Source organism: Carassius gibelio, chromosome A22 (genome assembly GCF_023724105.1).
Source record: "Carassius gibelio isolate Cgi1373 ecotype wild population from Czech Republic chromosome A22, carGib1.2-hapl.c, whole genome shotgun sequence".
Lineage (NCBI taxonomy): Eukaryota > Metazoa > Chordata > Actinopteri > Cypriniformes > Cyprinidae > Carassius > Carassius gibelio.
In genome coordinates, this window is record NC_068392.1 from 2,011,045 (window position 1) to 2,029,897 (window position 18,853).

Genomic DNA, 18,853 nt, shown 5'->3' on the forward strand with positions numbered 1-18,853 from the left:
TCAAATTTATCAGTGCAGAAAACACTTAAGAGTCTATAATCGAGGAAGCTACATGCTAGCACAAAGAAAGCTACGTCCACAAACATCACAGCCGAGGGGCACATTGGTTGAACCTGCCAGTTTTTCACTGCCATCTAATTAAAAGTTGCTTTTATGCTGAAACATGTTGCTTTCTTTTGCCCCCTTGAAAACAGCAATAAAGTACCTTACCTGTCAGGCTTGCTGCTTCCGAAGAAAGCATTGAAGTGAAATAAATAAATAAAGTGGAGAAAACACAACAAGAGAACAAGGAAGAGGAGAGGGAAAAAAAATCAATAGAGTGCATTTAAATTCACAGGGTAGGCTAGCGGAGCCAGATTATCTCATCTGCATTTGGACAGACCAGTAAAAGATGTGTGTTTGTGCCCACCGGGGGGGCTATATGATCTCCAGACACCAGAGGTCAAACTCAAGGTCTAGCCGAGGGAGGAAATACTAGCCAGGAGTCGTCTGCGTTTAACCTGGCTCAAGAGGTGCTAATGAGAAATAGCTTCCCTTTGAGTTTCAGCACGACTGCTTTGGCCGCGCTCTGAAGCTAATAGCTATTAGCCTCATTAATTTTTGATACGATCGAATTGATTGCTCTTCTCAGCTCCGCTTTGAACTTCTCCAAACTATGCCAATGCTGAGGCCTAAAATAAGCTTAAATCCTTCTTTTAGCATTTATTCACCTTTCTGGACTCACTACTCCTTATAGGAACAGCTTAAATTTGTGACAGCAACTGAGTAAATTATATTATAATATTATATTAATTATATTGATAAATGTCCCTACAATAGAAAAAGACTATAAAATAGTCTTTTATGCATTTTCTATAGAAATTATTGTGACCAACACAAAATATAAAATATGATAATTCTAAATGTCTTTATAAAACTTTTTAATGAATAAAAACTACAGTATTTTATTATATTTACTTTACATTTTGTTCGATTTAAATATATTGAGATATTCAGAAACAGAAATTTGTAAATACATTAACATACGCATGAGAAATATCTTTACAAAATATTTTAATTAATATAGTAATTAATTATATTATTTATCATGTTGAATAAATGTACATTAAAATTTGTAACTTTTAATAAAACTATTTTATAAAACAACATAATTCAGTATTTTATATTTAAATTATTTTTATTGAAATATTTTGTAAAGACATTTATAATTTTCATATATATATATATATATATGCACACACTCACACACATATTATATATATATATGTATATATATATATATATATATATATATATATATATATATATATATATATTAATAATAATTAAATTCACAGTATTTTATTACATTTGCTTTAAATTTTATTAGATTTACATTTATTGTAACTGAAACCGAAATGTATTACTAAATTATATCAAAAATCTTAATTATAAATGTCTTCAATATAGGAATGTATTATATAATTTGTTTTAATTTGAACAATTTATAACTTTTTTATGAAACAATACATATAATACAGATTCATGTTGTTTTTAATTCAAATGTTTTACAAAAACATTTATATACTTTAATGTTATTTAATATAATACAATTTTTGTGAATACATCTATATGTGGACACAAGTTATATTTATCTAAAAATTTCAAGTATTAAAGATAACGAGAAGCTTAAATTAGTTCTCATTTTAAGTGGTCGGAGCTTGTCTATCAACAAAAAACTACCATATCGGTCGTTTGTGCAAGCACCTAATTACAACCTATATTTACGTTTTAAAGTTAAGCGCCCTCTAGCGGGCGTAAAAATAATGACAGTATCGCGTTGCGTCTGTCGTCATGAAATGACGTATAACATCATTACCAATCAAAACGCATGTTTATTTAAATGCAATGTGTGGACTTTTTACACTGATCTCACAGTAATTTGTACATATTTTACATGGTGACTTATTCGTTCAAATGACCACACGTAACCCCAGCCCTAAATCTAACCCTCACATAAATCATGCTAAATTATGATTTATAGAGCATATACATTTTACGTGCATGTTTTTCCGTCCGATCGAACCCATGATAGCATGTTTGCATATCAAGGTATAACGCAATAATCTACCAACTGAGCTGCACAGATTAGAGTGCAAATAAAAGAGTACAAAACATTAATATGAAAACCTCCTTTTGCCGATAGGTGCACAATTGTAGTATACGCTCTGATGTATTTCAGGGATTTGGACAAATGACCTATACAAGCGTATTGGTTGGAGGACAGGTCGGTGGTCGTGTAAACGGTACAATGTAAAAATGTTATATTCATTAGCATGTCAAACGTTCACTCACTTCTTGTAGAGGAGAATCGCGATCACAATACAGATTATGAAGACCACAGCGAGAACAGGCCCCACCACCCAGATGAGTCCATCCCCTCCTGTGTCTATGGGCTTAGGGTCCACGTCAGGAGCCGTGACTGGATCCGTGTAGGGACTGGAAGCAAACGATTTCTGCACAAAAGCGCAAAAATGTTTTAACTATCTTTGCACAAGTCTTAAAACTCGAATTAAAAAGGCTCCTCCTCAAATTTCACTCACCCCTCCAGTGGTGTTGAGCTCGGCGAGGATGAAGAACACATATTCCTGCCCGGGCTCCAGAACCCTGTTTTCAAAGCCGCTGTACACCATCTGGTTGCCCAAGGTGAAGGACGGCGGCATGGATGAGGGCTTGAAGCTGGCAGCGATGTAAGGCCGCTTCCCGTCCACCTGCTTGAGCTGACGTGTGGTTCGAGCGAGTCTTCTATCACCAAGCAACTATCGGAGAAAATACTGCTTGAGAAGAACTGAAATCAACATCTAAAACATTGCATATTCCATTGGATTCTTCTGGGAACACAACCGAAACGTTAAAATTATCAAAACAAAAATGATTACTTACTCAAACAATCACCAAGTCAAATAACACTTAGAGTATGTTCACCTCTTCTAGGTCCAGTTCATCTGGGCTCTTGATGTGTCGGATCGGACCTCTTCCCTTCTTCAGAGGAACCACCACAACATAGACTGTCCTGCAAGAGGTCAAGATGGTGCATAAGACCATTACAAAAATCGCTAGATAAATAACTGGCTATCCACCAAAGTTTATTATTTTTCTGTGCTGTATCTGTCAGAGCATAAATATTGGAACATCTAGCAAGGCGATTTCCAACAAAACCTGAAAAATTCCCTACACAAGTATCCGAACGCAGATGTTTCAAGTTAGTATGTACTGCATTCTCAATATGGCCACAAGGGGCACTACAGCAAACAAGTTTTTTTTTGTTTTTTGTCATGTCTCCGACATTAACATCTTTAAAGGACCCCCACATTTCCAATTGGTTTTCCTCACTTTATCAACTCTTTGGATTCCAGAGGTGGGAAGACAATGGTCAGCGTACTGTCCGGCTCTCTTTTCAGGTCAAACTCTGGCTTTCGGACCAGAATAGGTGGTGCAGTTCGTGCGATGAGCTTGTGTTTGGGTCCACCGTCGCTGCTTTCCTGGCAGCCGATTCTAAACTCGTAGGTGTTGTTGGGTCGCAAGTTGGTGATGAGAGCTTTGGCCATCCTAGCATCAATTTCAACCTTCTGCCGGTTGTACTCAATCTGTGGACCAATGTGCATTGTTAAATTGTGTGTAATAACATCATGAATTAAGTCAGATACTGGTAATAAGGTTGGTATTTAATGAACAAAACGGGATTCATTAGCTTGCTTACCATACAGCGGTATGGGAAGCGGCTATCGGAAAACTTCCAGGTCAGCAGTACTGCAGTTTTGGTGACCAGCTTCACAGTGAAGTTCTTAGGAACATCTGTCCAGAGGTGAGTGGAGGAAACAAATTGAGAAAGACACTTCAGAAATGGAAAAATACAACAAGACTGAAGGGAAAGAAGGCTGACAGAGTGTTCGATGCTTGCGAACAGTTTTCCCCCAAAGGAGAGGGGCTTTGTTCCCTCTGAGTGAGCGGTGTGTGGAGCTGTGAAAGGGAGGTGGGGAGGCGCTCAGTTGGGACAAACAGCACGCTAGACTGGACTGGTGAACACAGAACTGCACAGTACTCTGCCTGCCCTGGCCCGGCAGTGCCGCCCCAACAAGAACATTTGGCAAACAGTTCCCATAATCCCCCATGAACGATTCCAGAATAGCTGAACCCACATTGTATTTGAGTAACCCACTGCTGCGTGCTCTTGAATTTGGACAGGCACTGCCGTGGCAGAAAGCCGACAAGAACGAGGACAAACCCCAAACACAGTTGTCATGCCCACACTTGTTAGCAGTGCATCATGGGACGCCATGCTGCAAACCATCCCAGTGTGGGAGTAGGGGGGAAAGGTGAGTACAGAAAATAAGAACTTTTAAACAAATCAAAGAAAACCCTAAAAAAAAAATCCAAAAGTAAACCCAAACAAAGTGTGCCTGATTTGACTTCAGATCTGGGATCTCCTTGACTTTTTTTCTCGCCTACCTTGGAATACTTGGGGAGTTTTGTGATTGTATGAGTGAATGTGCTGGGCGTGTCTGACCAATCGGCACTTACCTTGCAAAAACTGATGCTCCTCCCCTTTCAAAACTGACTGACTTCAACTTACTGACTTATTTTACCTTGTTGTGGGGGAGGGTGTTAGTGAGGTATGTGGCTCCCAGAGAACTTTATATAATCGGGTGTAGGTGCTTGCATTGTAGAGGTTTGTCCCTTGAGCCGGGGAAATGAGCAACCCGTACCTGCTTCGTAGGCCACTGTTCGATACTGGATCGGTGGGCTGTAGGGCCCTGGACCTACACTGGTGTGCGCTCGAATTTTCACATCATACACCGCATTGGGCCTCAGACTCTTGAGAGTGTAGCTGTCCTCACTTGCCGGCAGACGCAGTTCTTTGGGTCCACCGGCTGTTCCGGCCTCCTGGTAAGCCACTGTGTATTCTGTTATAGCGCCATTGCGCTCTGCTAGCACCGGAGGCAACCAGGCAAATTGTAGCGAGCAGCAGGTAATGTTAGACCCTTCGATTATTTGAGGATACCCTCGAGGAACCTCTTCTGGGACTTTTAGTTCTCGGGTAGCCTCTTCGCCAAATCCTGATCTGGACTTGGCGGACACTTTGAAGATGTACGTGGCCCCTCGATGGATATTGCTAATGGAATATTCCAACTCCCGAGGGCTGAACTCCAGCGTGGCCAGGGGGCTCACGTCCTTTCGGCCGAACTGTAGGCGATAACCCTCCACCTCGAGACCCGGAGCGACGAAATCAGGGGGTTGCCAGCGTACTAATGCAGTAGTTTCTGAGTTTTGATTGACGGAGAGAAAGGGAGGCCCCGACACTGTAGAGAGAGAAAGAGGAACATTACATTCACTTCAAATGAACCGTATCTCACTTAAGCCTGTTGTAGCATAACTAGGTGTATTTTCATCCTGGTACTCCCTACTACGGAAAAGCCATCTAGAATAACTTTAAAGGGATTTATTACAAACTCAGTTCCTGTAAAGTACTATTATATAAGCATGTATGTTTTGTAAAAACTGTCATAAAGGCACTAACACCACATATACTCCATACTCCAATGTTATCCAGAAAGGCTGCGAGTCTGAACAACCTGTTTTGAAAAAGCTATTAATTTTTAAGTGACTAGATGGTTGTTGAACAGATCACTGGATGAGAGATTGTGGGTTAACAGTCATATGATAGAGAAGGAGAACATAAGAACAGATAGAAGGACGAATCACTACTAAAAAAAAACCTAAGAATTACTGATGAAGGTGACGGGGAAACGGCGTAATCTGCCGCAGCGAGAGGACAACGAGGGTCAGAGACGCCGTGATTGTGGCCCGCTTCCCCTCGCCAGCAGCACTCCAGTCCACTTCACTGGACGACACACAATCCTCTCCACAGGACCACAGGCACGTTTCTCATTAGGCCTTGCATTAACGGTCACTGTTGACCCACAGCCACTGATTAAGATAGGATTGAATTTCACACTCATGCCACACACTCCCCTTCCCTTATTCCCTCTCTCTCCGTCCTTCTCATCTCCAGTGGAGGAGACACCTCTACGAAAAAGAGGAACAAAATAAAATAACCTTCAGCTTACATGCAATTAACCTGGCGACAGGACTTACAGTGAGTTATATTAAGCGTATAAAGCACGACTGCCAGCTGACATGACTTAGCCCGGAGAAAACTGCAGCGCTGCATTCTGGGCCGAACTGATATCAAATATACAAAAGACAAGGGCAAAACCAACCAAATATGTCTGAATATAACCGTCCAACAAAATATCCATTGAATAGGATAACAAAAAGGTCAATGTAATTACCAGTCTTTAGTTTGTTTATACAATACACAAGAAATGAATCAAAGCAGCATTCCACGAATGACCATGTTTTACTGTGATTTTACCATGGCAAAGGGTCACACAAGCATCAAGCTAAATTAACAATCATGGTTCAAATTTATTTATATCATCTATTCATGACATTATTCTCAATAAACAAGTATTTTGCCAAATGCTCATCTAGCCGATTAGGACTTTCAGACAATGTAGCGCATCCATATATATAAATACCATAATGCCAGTTTGTAAACCGATAAACCAAAAACTGCAATCTACAGAAATTTGAATTGCATGCCACAGTATCCTGGCATCAGACGGTATTAGAAGCTCCAGAGACCACAACGAGGAGCTTCACTCTCCACAATCAGGACTGGAGCAAGTGGCCCTAAGTGGACCAATTAATTGAAGAGAATAACCACAGTGCCGGAAGGATTGTGAGTCATCCAGACTCTGTTTCCCGAGCCGTGGCAGCCATCCAAGCGGACACTTGTGAAGAACACCTCCAGCCCCTACATTAGCATGCAATCTGCTCATCTCCAACACGGATGAAGGGAGACAGGAGGAAATAAAAAAAAAGAAGGCTTGTACTTGATTGGAATCTGGCCTACAGATGCCTAATCTTAAAAACGTAGCGGTTTGCATTTAATGCATGTGAAATAGCATATGATAAGGCGTATTAGCAAAGGGTTTGAGGGTGCACACATCAATCAGTCCATTGGCTCCGAAATGAGAGCAGAATCAATCATTCCCGTGTCATTCCTCCTGGACAACAGGCAGCATCAATTAGATCGATACAAGGACATCTGCTTGGAGATCAAGGTACAGGAAACTTATTACGGGCCTCTTTGAACGCAACATTAATAATGCTTGTCAATACGGCTGAAACCTACTTAAACATGATACAAAAATAATTCAAAATAAAATTAATTTTGTGAATTTTAACCAGTATTATTTTCACTGATAAACTATTAAAGTTATATATATATATATATATATATATATATATATATATATATATATATATATATATATATATATATATATATATATATTTCAGATTTTCTATTTCAATTAAAGTTTTAGAAATTTTGTCGTTTTTATTCCATTTATTGTTTTATATATATATATATATATATATATATATATATATCGTTGTATATTTAAACAAAAATGAGAAATGTTGCCTTGACTTTAAGTGAAAGATGTCAGAACACCAACATGTTAGAAAACGTTGCACTGAGTAAAAAATACTTTGCCCGATTTCATTTCTGGCTGTAAAGCAACAAAATGTGATTTATTTTATTTTCCATACCTATTGTGTGTGTGTGTGTGTAAACAATGGGTCATTGGGTAGTAAATATATAACAATATACGGTATATATACTATTAGCTATTTTAGTACTTCAACTTTAAATGAAAATGAGAAATGTTGCATTGGCAAATTTTTACATTTATGTGTTTACATTTTATGTTTTTTACAGTAGTTCCATTTCAACCACTGAAAATACCAATGCTGACTCAAGTACACATTATTTCAGCCTTTACAACAGAATGTCATCTCGGCGTGACCGCACAGACTGACGGGCTTCACGCTGCCGAGTCTCTGGTCTGAAGTGTATCTCTGACATGCAGAATGGCAGCTCGTGGACGGCCAGCTTTCTCAGATGACAAGCGGCCTTGCTTGGGGGTTTGAAAGGGGCGGGTCGGCCCTTATCAATACAATAAGGCAGGGGCTTAAGTTGTCTGACAGTATTATGTAGCTGAAATGAGGCATGAAAGTGCCCAAGAGAGGCTCCTCTGAGCCCCATTGGTCAAGCTTCCCTTCTCTTCTGGCACATGAAAGAGCGAGGCTGAGTCTGCCCTTGTTTATTTTTTTATTTATTTAGTCTGCTGTAAGCGTTTCCCCACACTTTCTGAGGAGGGAAGAGAAGGGAGCTCCTTCCAACATAGTGGGTCGTCTAGTGAGCAGTTGGCTTGTAGAAGTAAAAGCGTTATGATTATACAGTCCTTCCAGAAAAACGCGATTATGCGATCGCGTGATTTAATGCATAATCAGCCAAGGGCCGCATATTTATGCGTGGGTTTTTAAAATACGCCGCACTTTCGCCGCATAAAATGCCGATTTCAGGAAGCAAAATATGCGGAGGTAGCGTGATTTCATAATAATAATAATTTTCGTTTGCAAAAAAGTCACATATATCTTAGCAGAAAGTTGAAAAATGTTGCGTTTACTTCACACAAGTAAATCGCCATTATTTCCCAATGGAAACCTTATGAAGTGACGTAATTGCGCGACGTGAACATCATCTGTGAAGCTCGTGGTGAAACCAGGGTGAAGGACGCAAATCATTCTCATCTGCCAACAAAAATAAGCGCAAAAGACTGCGCGAAGCAGTTACCCGGTGTGTTACATGACAGTGGGGGCAAAAATATTTTGAGAGAGGGATGAGGATGGCGAATGATAGGCCAGTGTTAAAGGCTACACAGTTATTTTTCATTTTCACAGTGGACTGTTGTAGTTTCATTCAGAAGTTGATGCACCTCTACAGTTGTAAGATTGTACTTTTTTGTTACAGAATAGTACCAAAACCTTACAGTTGTAAGTATATTAGTAGTATGTAAAATAATTTACATTGCAGTAAGAGATTGCACTTTGCAATTCCTGTAAAACAGCATTTGTATATTTGTGCGTATATTTTATTTGTATTCATTTTTACAGAAGTTGTTGAATATTCCTTTTGTAAAGCTAGAAGAACTTGTTTGACTCAATGTTTTGTATGTTTGAGCCATGTGTTAATTAAGGTCTGAAATAAAACAAAATGAGAACTTAAATATTCTGTGATTTAGTTTGCTTGCTTATCATAGGAAGTCATAAGAAATGACTCATTACAGTGAGGTAGTAGCCTAGTGAGAACAGGTTGTTGGGCGGGGGGGGGGGGGGGGGGGGGGAGGGGGGGTGTCACCTTTTTTTCTGTTTTTCATCAAATCGCAGTTTTTGCAAGTTCCCGCAATTTCATCGCATAATGTCCCGCATATTCCTATTGCATTTTTTAAGAAAACGTGCCGTAAAATCAAGGACTGATTATATCACTTAAACCATGTTAACTTAATGTCGAACCTTAAAGCGAAACACTCATGATGTCAGATACAGCACATAAAGCTAAAACACGTTAGTCTACATGTATATAGAGAGAAAGTACGTCTAAAAATACCATAGTATTAGTATATTACTTGCTTGTACATATAGACTAACTTAGCATAGCAGAGTGAAACCGAGTGCTAAAACGTTTCCTAAAATCTAAAAGATGCAATGCTCAGGCCACAACCAAAAAATCAATTTATAGAAACCAACAATTAGGAAACACTTTGAGTCTGAGAGTTCTTTAAAATTGAACAATTTAACTACTTTAGCATGCTGTTTCGCTTACTGTTAACGCACTGAATCACTGTTAGCATGCTAGTTTACCAATCTGTCATTATTCTGACCCAAACCGCTAATGTACAATCCCAGCTCTACATTCCCTTATAGCTTTGATGTACTCCAGACACACTATATAGGCCATGTTTGTTTTTTCTTTTTCGACTGAAGTCCCTCAAGGTTAATTTTGCTCCAGAAGCTCATAACACCTGGCCTGCGGTGCTCTGGAGCTCAGCTAATGATAGCGTTATTATTACCGACCTGCTCCTTTAGTCACCACCAGCTTGGGTTTGCTGCGGGCTCCGTCTCCTTTGGTGGTGTAGGCTGCCACAGTGATGGAGTACGTGGTGTCGGGCTGCAGGCCCCCGATGATCATCTCCTGTGGTTAATGGACATGAAGAGGGAAGTTAGCACTGTGTTAGGGGGCTGGATTTTTGCATGCATGGCGTCAGTTTCCCCTCTTTTCAATGTCACGGCATGCAATATGTACTCTGCTGTCTATTTTAAAGGGGTCCTATTATGCTTTTTCAATTTTTTTTTTACTTTAGTTAGTCTGTAATGTTGCTATAATTATGTATAATCACACATATAGATATATATATATTCAGAAGTGCACCTAATTTCTACAGAAGTGTGGATCATTATTATTGACATTTAGCTTGTCATCCAGCATGACCAGGTTATAGATTATTATTCCTGCTCATCTACGACACATGTCTGTGAATTAATTCAATAGAGAGTCTGAGCAAACAGACCGTCAGAATAATGAATTTCTCTCCTGGTCGGTCGGTAAGCTGTGCACACACTCGGCCTCCTGTTTTCCAATATTTCACGTGGAAGCGAGTGAGCTTTGATCAGCGAGCATGACGGAGAGGAAATTAATGCCAAGCACTCACTGAGAGAAAAGCAACTGCAGGTCCCGCAGCTTACAGGGAAATGAGCTTCACATCAAACCAGGTCAAGATATTCATGCAATTTTTGGGTTAGGCAAATTATCTACTTATAAAAAATAAATAAAATTCATATCTCATTTCTTCAAAAGGTCATTTGAATTTTGCAAAAAATAAGCTTAATTTTTGTTTGTACTTTATTTAATGCACAACAGCACAGCACAAAACACTTTCATGCCAGACATAAAGGAACCCTGATGTTACATCATTCCCCCTGTGCACCATTAATATTTTTCTACCGCCGTCACACACACACACAATGGACAAGAAGTTGCATTAGTTGGTTTCTTTCTCTGACAAAAATCAGCTCATTATAAAACTATATCAACACAAAATCTCTTTGCATGACACTTTAATTCCAACATATCTGTGTGAATCTTTATGCATCAATCAATTTTCTTTGTTTTTATGACATTTTGTCCAAGGAAAAACACCACAGGCGTTATTTACGTGACTTGGGTTTATGCCTCTGCTATAGACCCAATTACTCATCGTTTGCCTTGAAATTTCTCACTTTTTGCCAACTTTAGAGGCCAGTTTAGAAAATATTTATACTCTGATGATACTCTGCACAACTAGGACTTAAAGAGAACACGTTTTTCTACCAATCTACCAATTTGTACAAAGCTAGCAATCATAGTTCCTGATATATGATACCCCAAACATGGCTTCTCAGACGTGTTTAGCTATTAAATACCCGAATACGTTAGAATCTACATGAAATATACACACCTCAGTTCATTATAAAATGTTTGTGACCTTTCCCCAGTAACAAACACCAGAGTTTCTGCCTATAAATACATAAAGTGACAGAGATACAAAGCAGGTCTGATGTAACATCACAGGTTCTCCCGAAAGCCATACTCACGTATTCAGCTGTGTCGTCCATTTCCCACTAACATCCCCCACCCGGGAGGGGAAAGAGGGAGGGCGGTTTGAAAGAGAGGAGAAAGACAGACAGAAAGAAAGAGAGGAAAGCATAAGATGAAACAAGGTAAAAGTGCCAAGGAAATGGAAGAACGGCAGAGTGTTTTAAAGTAGGGCAGTGTGGATTAGAGTGAAAAAAATGGTGAAGATTGAAGACGAGGCTGGAAATTGAGTGGCCACTGCTATCAGAGCATGTCATTCCTGTAGTTTTTCACCATTTCATTAACTAAGAGTGTAAAATGTCTGCTGTGGAGTTTGAAATCAGATCATAAAGGTAATTCTTCGAAGAAATACTCCAAGATTTGTCTTATGCAGTGCAAATTTAACTTGATGCATAACAGCATGGGGATAATTCACTTCAAGATACCATAGTGATATTTTTACACCTCAAAATGTATCTCCATTTAAAATTTCACATGAATATTTAAAACCAATGAATATACCATGACATTTTATTGGAAAAACTAAACGTTTGGCTAAAACAGGAAACTACAGTGATATTACCTCACAACACTGAGAGTCAATATTAAATCACATTGTAATTTTCAAATTTATAATTGATTCTAAAAATCAGAGTTCTATATATTTAAATATTGAGTATTTACATATATAAAATGAATTGAATATGAGATGAATAAAAGATTGTGATATATAATGTGTGTACAGGATAAACCCACATATTGGCATAATATGAACAAATTCCCACACAAGCGACAACTTTTAATGATCCTTTCATTAATTCAAAATCTTCCAAAACTGTAATATTTGCAGCTGTGAGAAGAATATCTGTAATTTCACTGCTGTTTTCATGACAGAAGCTTGTATTATAATTTTAGGTAGCAGCCAGAGGTACTCGCTTGCTTTTTCTTCTTTTGCCGCTTGTGCTTTGAAATGAAATATACACACCTCAGTTCATTATAAAATGTTTATGACCTTTCCCCAGTAAAAAACACCAGAGTTTCTGCCTATAAATACATTCTTTATAAAATGATTTTCATACAATTGTTGCAATGGCCATGTGTGCGTTAAATACTGGCAAGAGTTAACCAATCATCTGCGCACCCTTGATGATGTCAGATGACAAGAAACTTGGCAAGTAAAATAACAACGCTACTACTTTTTTGCAACAAGAAACATTAATGATCACTGTCTTGCTAACATACCTGTGCATCGGCTAGCATGACGTCCTTGATGAGGGGCAGGCCGCGAGATTCGCCGTTCTCCACGCGGACGTAGTGCACCTGGTACCCGCGGATCTGCCCGTGCTGCTTCCCTGGCAACAGGGAGCGCCACATCACCTTGATGGCGGTGGAGTTGAGCACCTCGACCTCCACGCGCCGAGGGGGGGCCCCGGGCACTGCGATGGGAGAAGATGACGCCACGAGGGATTGAAATAACCATTTTATTAATATTAAAACTACATTGAAAGAAAAGATAATGGTGGTTTTGCCTGTGCAAAACTCTCCAATATGATACTATGGTGTTACATTGCACTACGTGAGTTACTTACCTAACGTTTGTTCATATTAATGTTAGTTTGAGCAATAGTAGTTGTGATAATGATGTAAAGGACATAAGAAGCTGACGTTTTACAATCAAAACACATTTATTGGTACTGTATCTTTAGTCTTTAATGCAAAATTAAAATTAACTTATCTAGGGTTTTTTCTTTTTTTTTTTTTTTTTTTACTTTTTACCAAAGTTAGAGGCCAGTTTTAAAAATATTTTTATCCGCATGAGACTCTAAAGCACTTGGACTCGAAGGAAACACATTTTTCTACCAATCTACCAATTTATACATAGCTAACAATCATAGTTCCTGAGATATCATAACCTAAATTTGACTTTCCAGACTTTTTGGGCTAAAAAAAAAGAAACTTGAAAACACTAAGATAGATACTACTACTACTATATCGATGAGTCTCTGTTGACTACCATTTGATCTTCAAGAATTGTTTCACTATTTACCAAATTTAGAAGTCAGTTATGACAATATTTCAATCCCGATGAGACTCTGAACCACTTGGACTTGAAGAAAACACATCTTTCTACATAGCAGCAATCATGGTTCCTGATATATCATTCCCTAAACATGGCTTCCCCAGCATTTATTAGCTATAATGTCAGGATCTACATGGAATATTTTACAGAACTCCATTAAAGTCCCACATAAACAAAATCATCTTTAATTACATCTGATTCGACATGGATAGACTCTTAATCTGTTCCAAAATAGTGCAATGTACCAATCCTTATGGAGCACCTCAAGAGCATACGATATGCCAACCTCTGTACGGATGAAAAGAAACTTAGCCCTAGCGTCTCAGCTAGTACGTACATTCAATTATGTGAAACCAGGCTACTGATTAAGCGCTCATCTTCAGGGACATTTAATCAACTGTAATATCACACCTCCATATACCCGAGCTACCATTTCATCCCCTTCCATTTCACTATCATTCTTATCTGAGCTCTGATCAGTTTCTCGAGTCTGCCGTCTGTAGTCTTTTACCTGCGAGCTAATGAAAATCCTTTTATACGAGGCATTGATGTTTAATACCTCCAGTCATTCAGCACTGCTGTAAGGAGGTGACCCATTTCCTGGATGGTTGATAAAAGATGACATAAGGGCATGTACTGTATATTGGGGCCTGATTATTCCATATTAGATGCTTTATGGTAAAAGTCCCAAGGATGTGACTGCCGTAATGTATTGCTACCCAAATAACTCCATGTTTTGGGTTGGACAAATGAGATTTCCCATCAGAGGTCTTGGGGATGCCTTCCCGCTCTCCTGACCCTCCTAAAAACATCCATCCTAGGGCGGCCCAAAGCACCAGTAAAAGGCTGTGCTCCGTATTGATTACTAGCTTGTATCTTGAACTAGCGCTGTCAGTCATTGAGAAAGACTGCTGTCATCGGGGAACGTCCGACACAATTTCTTACTCTAGCTGGATTTTTTTCATGCTCATAAGCTGTCCGACTGCTTTACAAAGAGAAGTGAAGGGAGAAAATGACGCTAAGTCAATGTTTCCTCTATCACGTAATGCTAGTCAATAGATCTCCTCCCCAAAAGAGTGAGCTGTCTTCGCAGACATATAATCAACATTTCTCTCGCCTCCTTCACCTTCTTGGATTTATTTTCTTACTAAGCTTGGTCAGAGACCATAAAAGGTCACTGGAAAACAAATGGGGGAAAACATGAGACCAAATATGGTGGCTGTACTTCCTTTTTAAATTCTTGCTTTTATGGTATAATTTGAAAGCTTCAATTTTAATCTTTACAATGAATGCCACAACTTTTGGTTTTATTATATATGAAGTAGTAAAGTTAGGCATACATATGCATTTGTACCGCTTTCTGATTTTGAATAATTATTTATCTGAATATGTATTTATTTCACAAAACCAGTATCATAAGAAAGCTCTCATTCTCAGGAATTTCACAATGTATTTTCACATTTCTGTCTGCTTTTGTAATTTGAAATCTGTTTTGTCACAGATGCGCAACAGAAAAAACTATTAGTATTTTGAAATGTGAAATAATCTGATAAATTATTTTTCTGACAAAAATTACAGTACAGGATGCAGTATGCAGAATGGAATAAAAATACCATTTCAGTAAATATCCATTTTGATTTTGTAAAATTGGTATTATTATAATGCAAAAACTGTGTGCATAAACAGTGAATTCTTGGTTTCAGTTTGTGTTGAAGACTAGTGAGCAGCAGCAGCTGGCATCTCATCTCCAGGAGGCAGGCGGATGCTGAGATGATGCTCAACACACGAGACAACAATGATGCACACGTAAGGAATGACATAAAGATGGAGGATGTGGGTTCGGTTTTAGATTTTATAATTTTTAGTTATATAAATTCCCTTCAGTTATAATTAAATAACTCCTGTTTAGAAGCTCTTTTGGGAAAAAATAGTTTTGTTTTTTTCTTGAATCAAACAAATTTAATAAATAAATAAATAAATCAAGAAGCACCTACTTTTCGTAGTGTTTATTGTAATATCTGAAACATATATAATGTTATTCATGAAGAATTACAATCTTATTTTGTATTTCAAGATGTTTTCTATACAATGTCACCATTTGTATGTGTGTAGGGTATGCCAAATCCAGGTGGAAACCCCCTAAATGACCACTTGTTTTGTAGCTTAAAGAAGTGTTTTTGTCTTGGTGAACTGGCACATATTTCTCAAAGTTATTAAAGATTAATAATAAAATACTATTTAAAAATATCATGTTTAATTCAATGCATTACTTGCCATTTTGTTTCAAGATTCGAGATTCAATATATGAAAGCAAGTTAGAAAAGCAGCATTGAAGTGAATAATGTTAATGAGGGTTTAAGTACCATCCTCGTCTGTATGGCAGAGCTGCGGCTCACTTGCGGGACCCGGACCCACGCTGGTGGAGGCTGCCACAGTGACTTGGTACAAGGTCCATTTCTCCAGCCGTTGCAGCAAGATCGTACTGAACGATGGTGGCACCGCTGGCTCCTCCAGGGGCTCCGTGCTGGCCCCGGCCCCCACCACTGCGTAGCGCACTATGTACCCGGACAGTGCCCCGTTTTGGCTCTCAGCCGGTGGAGGGCGCCAACTTACCAGCAGGGTGGTGGAGCTGGGGCTGGAGCACTTAATGTCTTGAGGGGGGGCGGAGGGCTCTGCTCAGGTTTGGGAAAGGGGGGGAGAGGAAAGGGTGGAAAACAAAAAACGAAAAGATGGGAAAGAGAAAAAGAAAATGATAAAAGGGAAAAAACAACAAAAAAACAAAACAAGCAGAGACGTACTGAAACATAAAACAAAAAAACAACCAAGTGCAAACGGAGGAGCTTGGTTTTGAATGGGTTTGGGGTGTTTGGCATGCATACATAAATATGAAGCATGAAGGTTTAACTTTGGCTTGATTTCTGTGTCACAGATCTAGAAGTAACACCACAGATGTTGGGCGTAAGATACAACAGTTTAGCCAGCTATAACCGTCTGTAAGCGAGCCAACGATTTAACCCATCTTTCACAGTAAATACCCTGGGCTCTCAGGATATATTTCCACCACGAGGGGAAAATAGATCACATTATTTGCATTTGAATGAAGGCCATTCATTGCAGTATTTCGGGGCGTCTTTGTCAGGTACTTCCCCTTGCACATATCAGAAATTACAACTTCTGTGCCATTCTAAATCAATATAAAAGTCTCGTTTAAAATGCACAGAGTGTCTGCTTACTAAATGCTTGCGCATAGGAATGCATTATACCGTTTAAAGGGCCGTAAAATATTTATCTTCACTGTAAAATCAAGAATTAAAAGTTACTCTGTCGTGCTTATCCCTGAAGCCATTACTAACACAAATGAATGAGGGGGAAACGGACAGATGGGGATAAAACATATTTGTGACTGAAATTCAAATGGATGAGCACCGTCATTGGAAAGCAAAACAAAGTCATTCAAAACGGATTATGGAAAAATGAGGAAAAACTCTCTGCAAAACAATGGCTGGAAAGAAACTGCTAGGACCAAAAATTTCAACTCAGAAGAATCATGGAAAGCCACCAAGCTTTAAACAGAAAAGAAGACCATTAAAAACAGCAAAAACCAAACCAAAAACACAAAAACATTTTCCTGTACATTATACGTACCTGACTTCTTCAAACACTAACTTTTAAAGACTTTCTTACCACAAGCACCCGATTCGAGGGAGACTATATTTCCCCAGAGTCGGTTGGGTTCGGCCCTCTCCTTCTACTGCTGAGCTCACCCAATACAGCTCAGATCAAACACTTTATGTTAATTTAGTTTAGTCCAATAACACTGAAGTCTGGATTTATTTATTTTGGTTTTCGGTTGGAGGGAGAGAGCTTTCCCTGTGCTTTCATCAGTCTGCACTATTCACTGTTTGCACTAGCCTGAGGGTCCACAAGATTGAGATCAGGGTGCTAGCACCTCACTAACATCCAACCATTCATACCCAAGTTATATAATCCACTCCAATTCAACCCATCAGCAGCCCAGCTGTGCTTTCGTTTGAGAAATGGTTAACAGATTTGTCCCATCACCAGCCAGCTTTCATCACAGGTGTCACCCGTCCCAGAGTTCAGTGAGTGACATTATTCAGAGCGCTGTTTATTACTGGATTTTCATCCTCCATTTGAAAATATTTTCTGAAGGTATACTTACTCTCTTGAAGAATATTTGCTTTCAGTTCTCATAAATGGACTTGGTTTGAGTGCGGGAGGAAAGTTTAGTAACTGAGAGTTGCAGAACTACCTGAAGGTTTAGGCTCATGATCAAACGATCGATTGGACTCAATCTATATGTAGACTTGTGGACCTCCAAGTGAAATCCCTCTTCAAAATAAAGAGTTCTACCTCAAAACCAATATCGAAAGATGTTAACTGTTAACATAATGACGTAATACAGGTACAAATTGTGACGCTGCTTTGAATAAAGTTAAAAAAAACAAATGCAATTACAGTTTTGTTTGGCTAAAAAGGTTTCACACAATTGGAACAATTGACGGAACTGATTGGAATCTACTTGTGGACCTCCAAGATGGTCTTGCACTAAACCCGAGATAAAGACCAGTGCGGTAACCCTTGCCCCCAGACTGTGGACCCTCTATGACCATGTTTGAAACCTGAGCATCACTCAATAGCAATTGACTCTTAACCACATTTCCCTCTTGCACCTACTTGGTCAAGGTAGGAGTGTCTATCTCCACTAACCCTCAAGAGTTTGGACACATCCCCCAATGTTGACAACAAGTTGGGGGATATGGAGGGTGAGGTGAGTACTCTCTGCCAGACCATTGCAGGGGCTTTGGTTTCGTAACTGTGGGCTGAACCACCAACAGTGACCTGACTGGGTGACAACTGAGCAGTCCTGTACCAAAAAGACTACAAACACAATAGACTTTGCTTTCACGCCTTCGTGAGGAAGTCCAGTCTGCCACTTGGTGTAGTTCAGTATAGATCTACAAAGAGGGAATCCTGGAGTTGAACTGGCCAATAAGTGTTTGAACATCTCTCTGTGAAGACGATGGCACTCTTTCTAGCTTGCGCAAAGTTGTGAATGGATCTGAACCAATTCTGCAAGTGTATGTGACAGTTCTACACCCCAAGGTCAATGTACGCCTACAAGTACGCACTGTCAAATTGGTTATGTGGCCAACTGCTGAAACGAGAGGTGGCAGACTGGGCTT

The 18,853-nt window shown here is 39.2% G+C and overlaps 1 protein-coding gene across 26 annotated transcripts in view; it reads right to left on the reverse strand.

The window, feature by feature from the left end:
* Nucleotides 1-18,853, reverse strand: part of LOC127942690 (receptor-type tyrosine-protein phosphatase S) — a 184,686-nt gene that overhangs the window by 29,804 nt on the left and 136,029 nt on the right. For 12 of the 26 annotated variants that reach the window (XM_052538571.1, XM_052538575.1, XM_052538572.1 and 9 more), the window contains 11 exons: nucleotides 16,010-16,318; nucleotides 12,809-13,002; nucleotides 11,587-11,613; nucleotides 10,030-10,147; nucleotides 4,746-5,339; nucleotides 3,740-3,834; nucleotides 3,373-3,626; nucleotides 2,965-3,052; nucleotides 2,583-2,798; nucleotides 2,335-2,495; nucleotides 211-225 (listed from right to left, as the gene is read on the reverse strand). In XM_052538571.1, the coding sequence (XP_052394531.1) occupies nucleotides 211-225; nucleotides 2,335-2,495; nucleotides 2,583-2,798; nucleotides 2,965-3,052; nucleotides 3,373-3,626; nucleotides 3,740-3,834; nucleotides 4,746-5,339; nucleotides 10,030-10,147; nucleotides 11,587-11,613; nucleotides 12,809-13,002; nucleotides 16,010-16,318 (2,071 nt within the window). The remainder of the gene's footprint in view (nucleotides 1-210; nucleotides 226-2,334; nucleotides 2,496-2,582; nucleotides 2,799-2,964; nucleotides 3,053-3,372; nucleotides 3,627-3,739; nucleotides 3,835-4,745; nucleotides 5,340-10,029; nucleotides 10,148-11,586; nucleotides 11,614-12,808; nucleotides 13,003-16,009; nucleotides 16,319-18,853) is intronic. The other 14 variants (XM_052538576.1, XM_052538574.1, XM_052538587.1 and 11 more) reach the window with 5 other exon arrangements.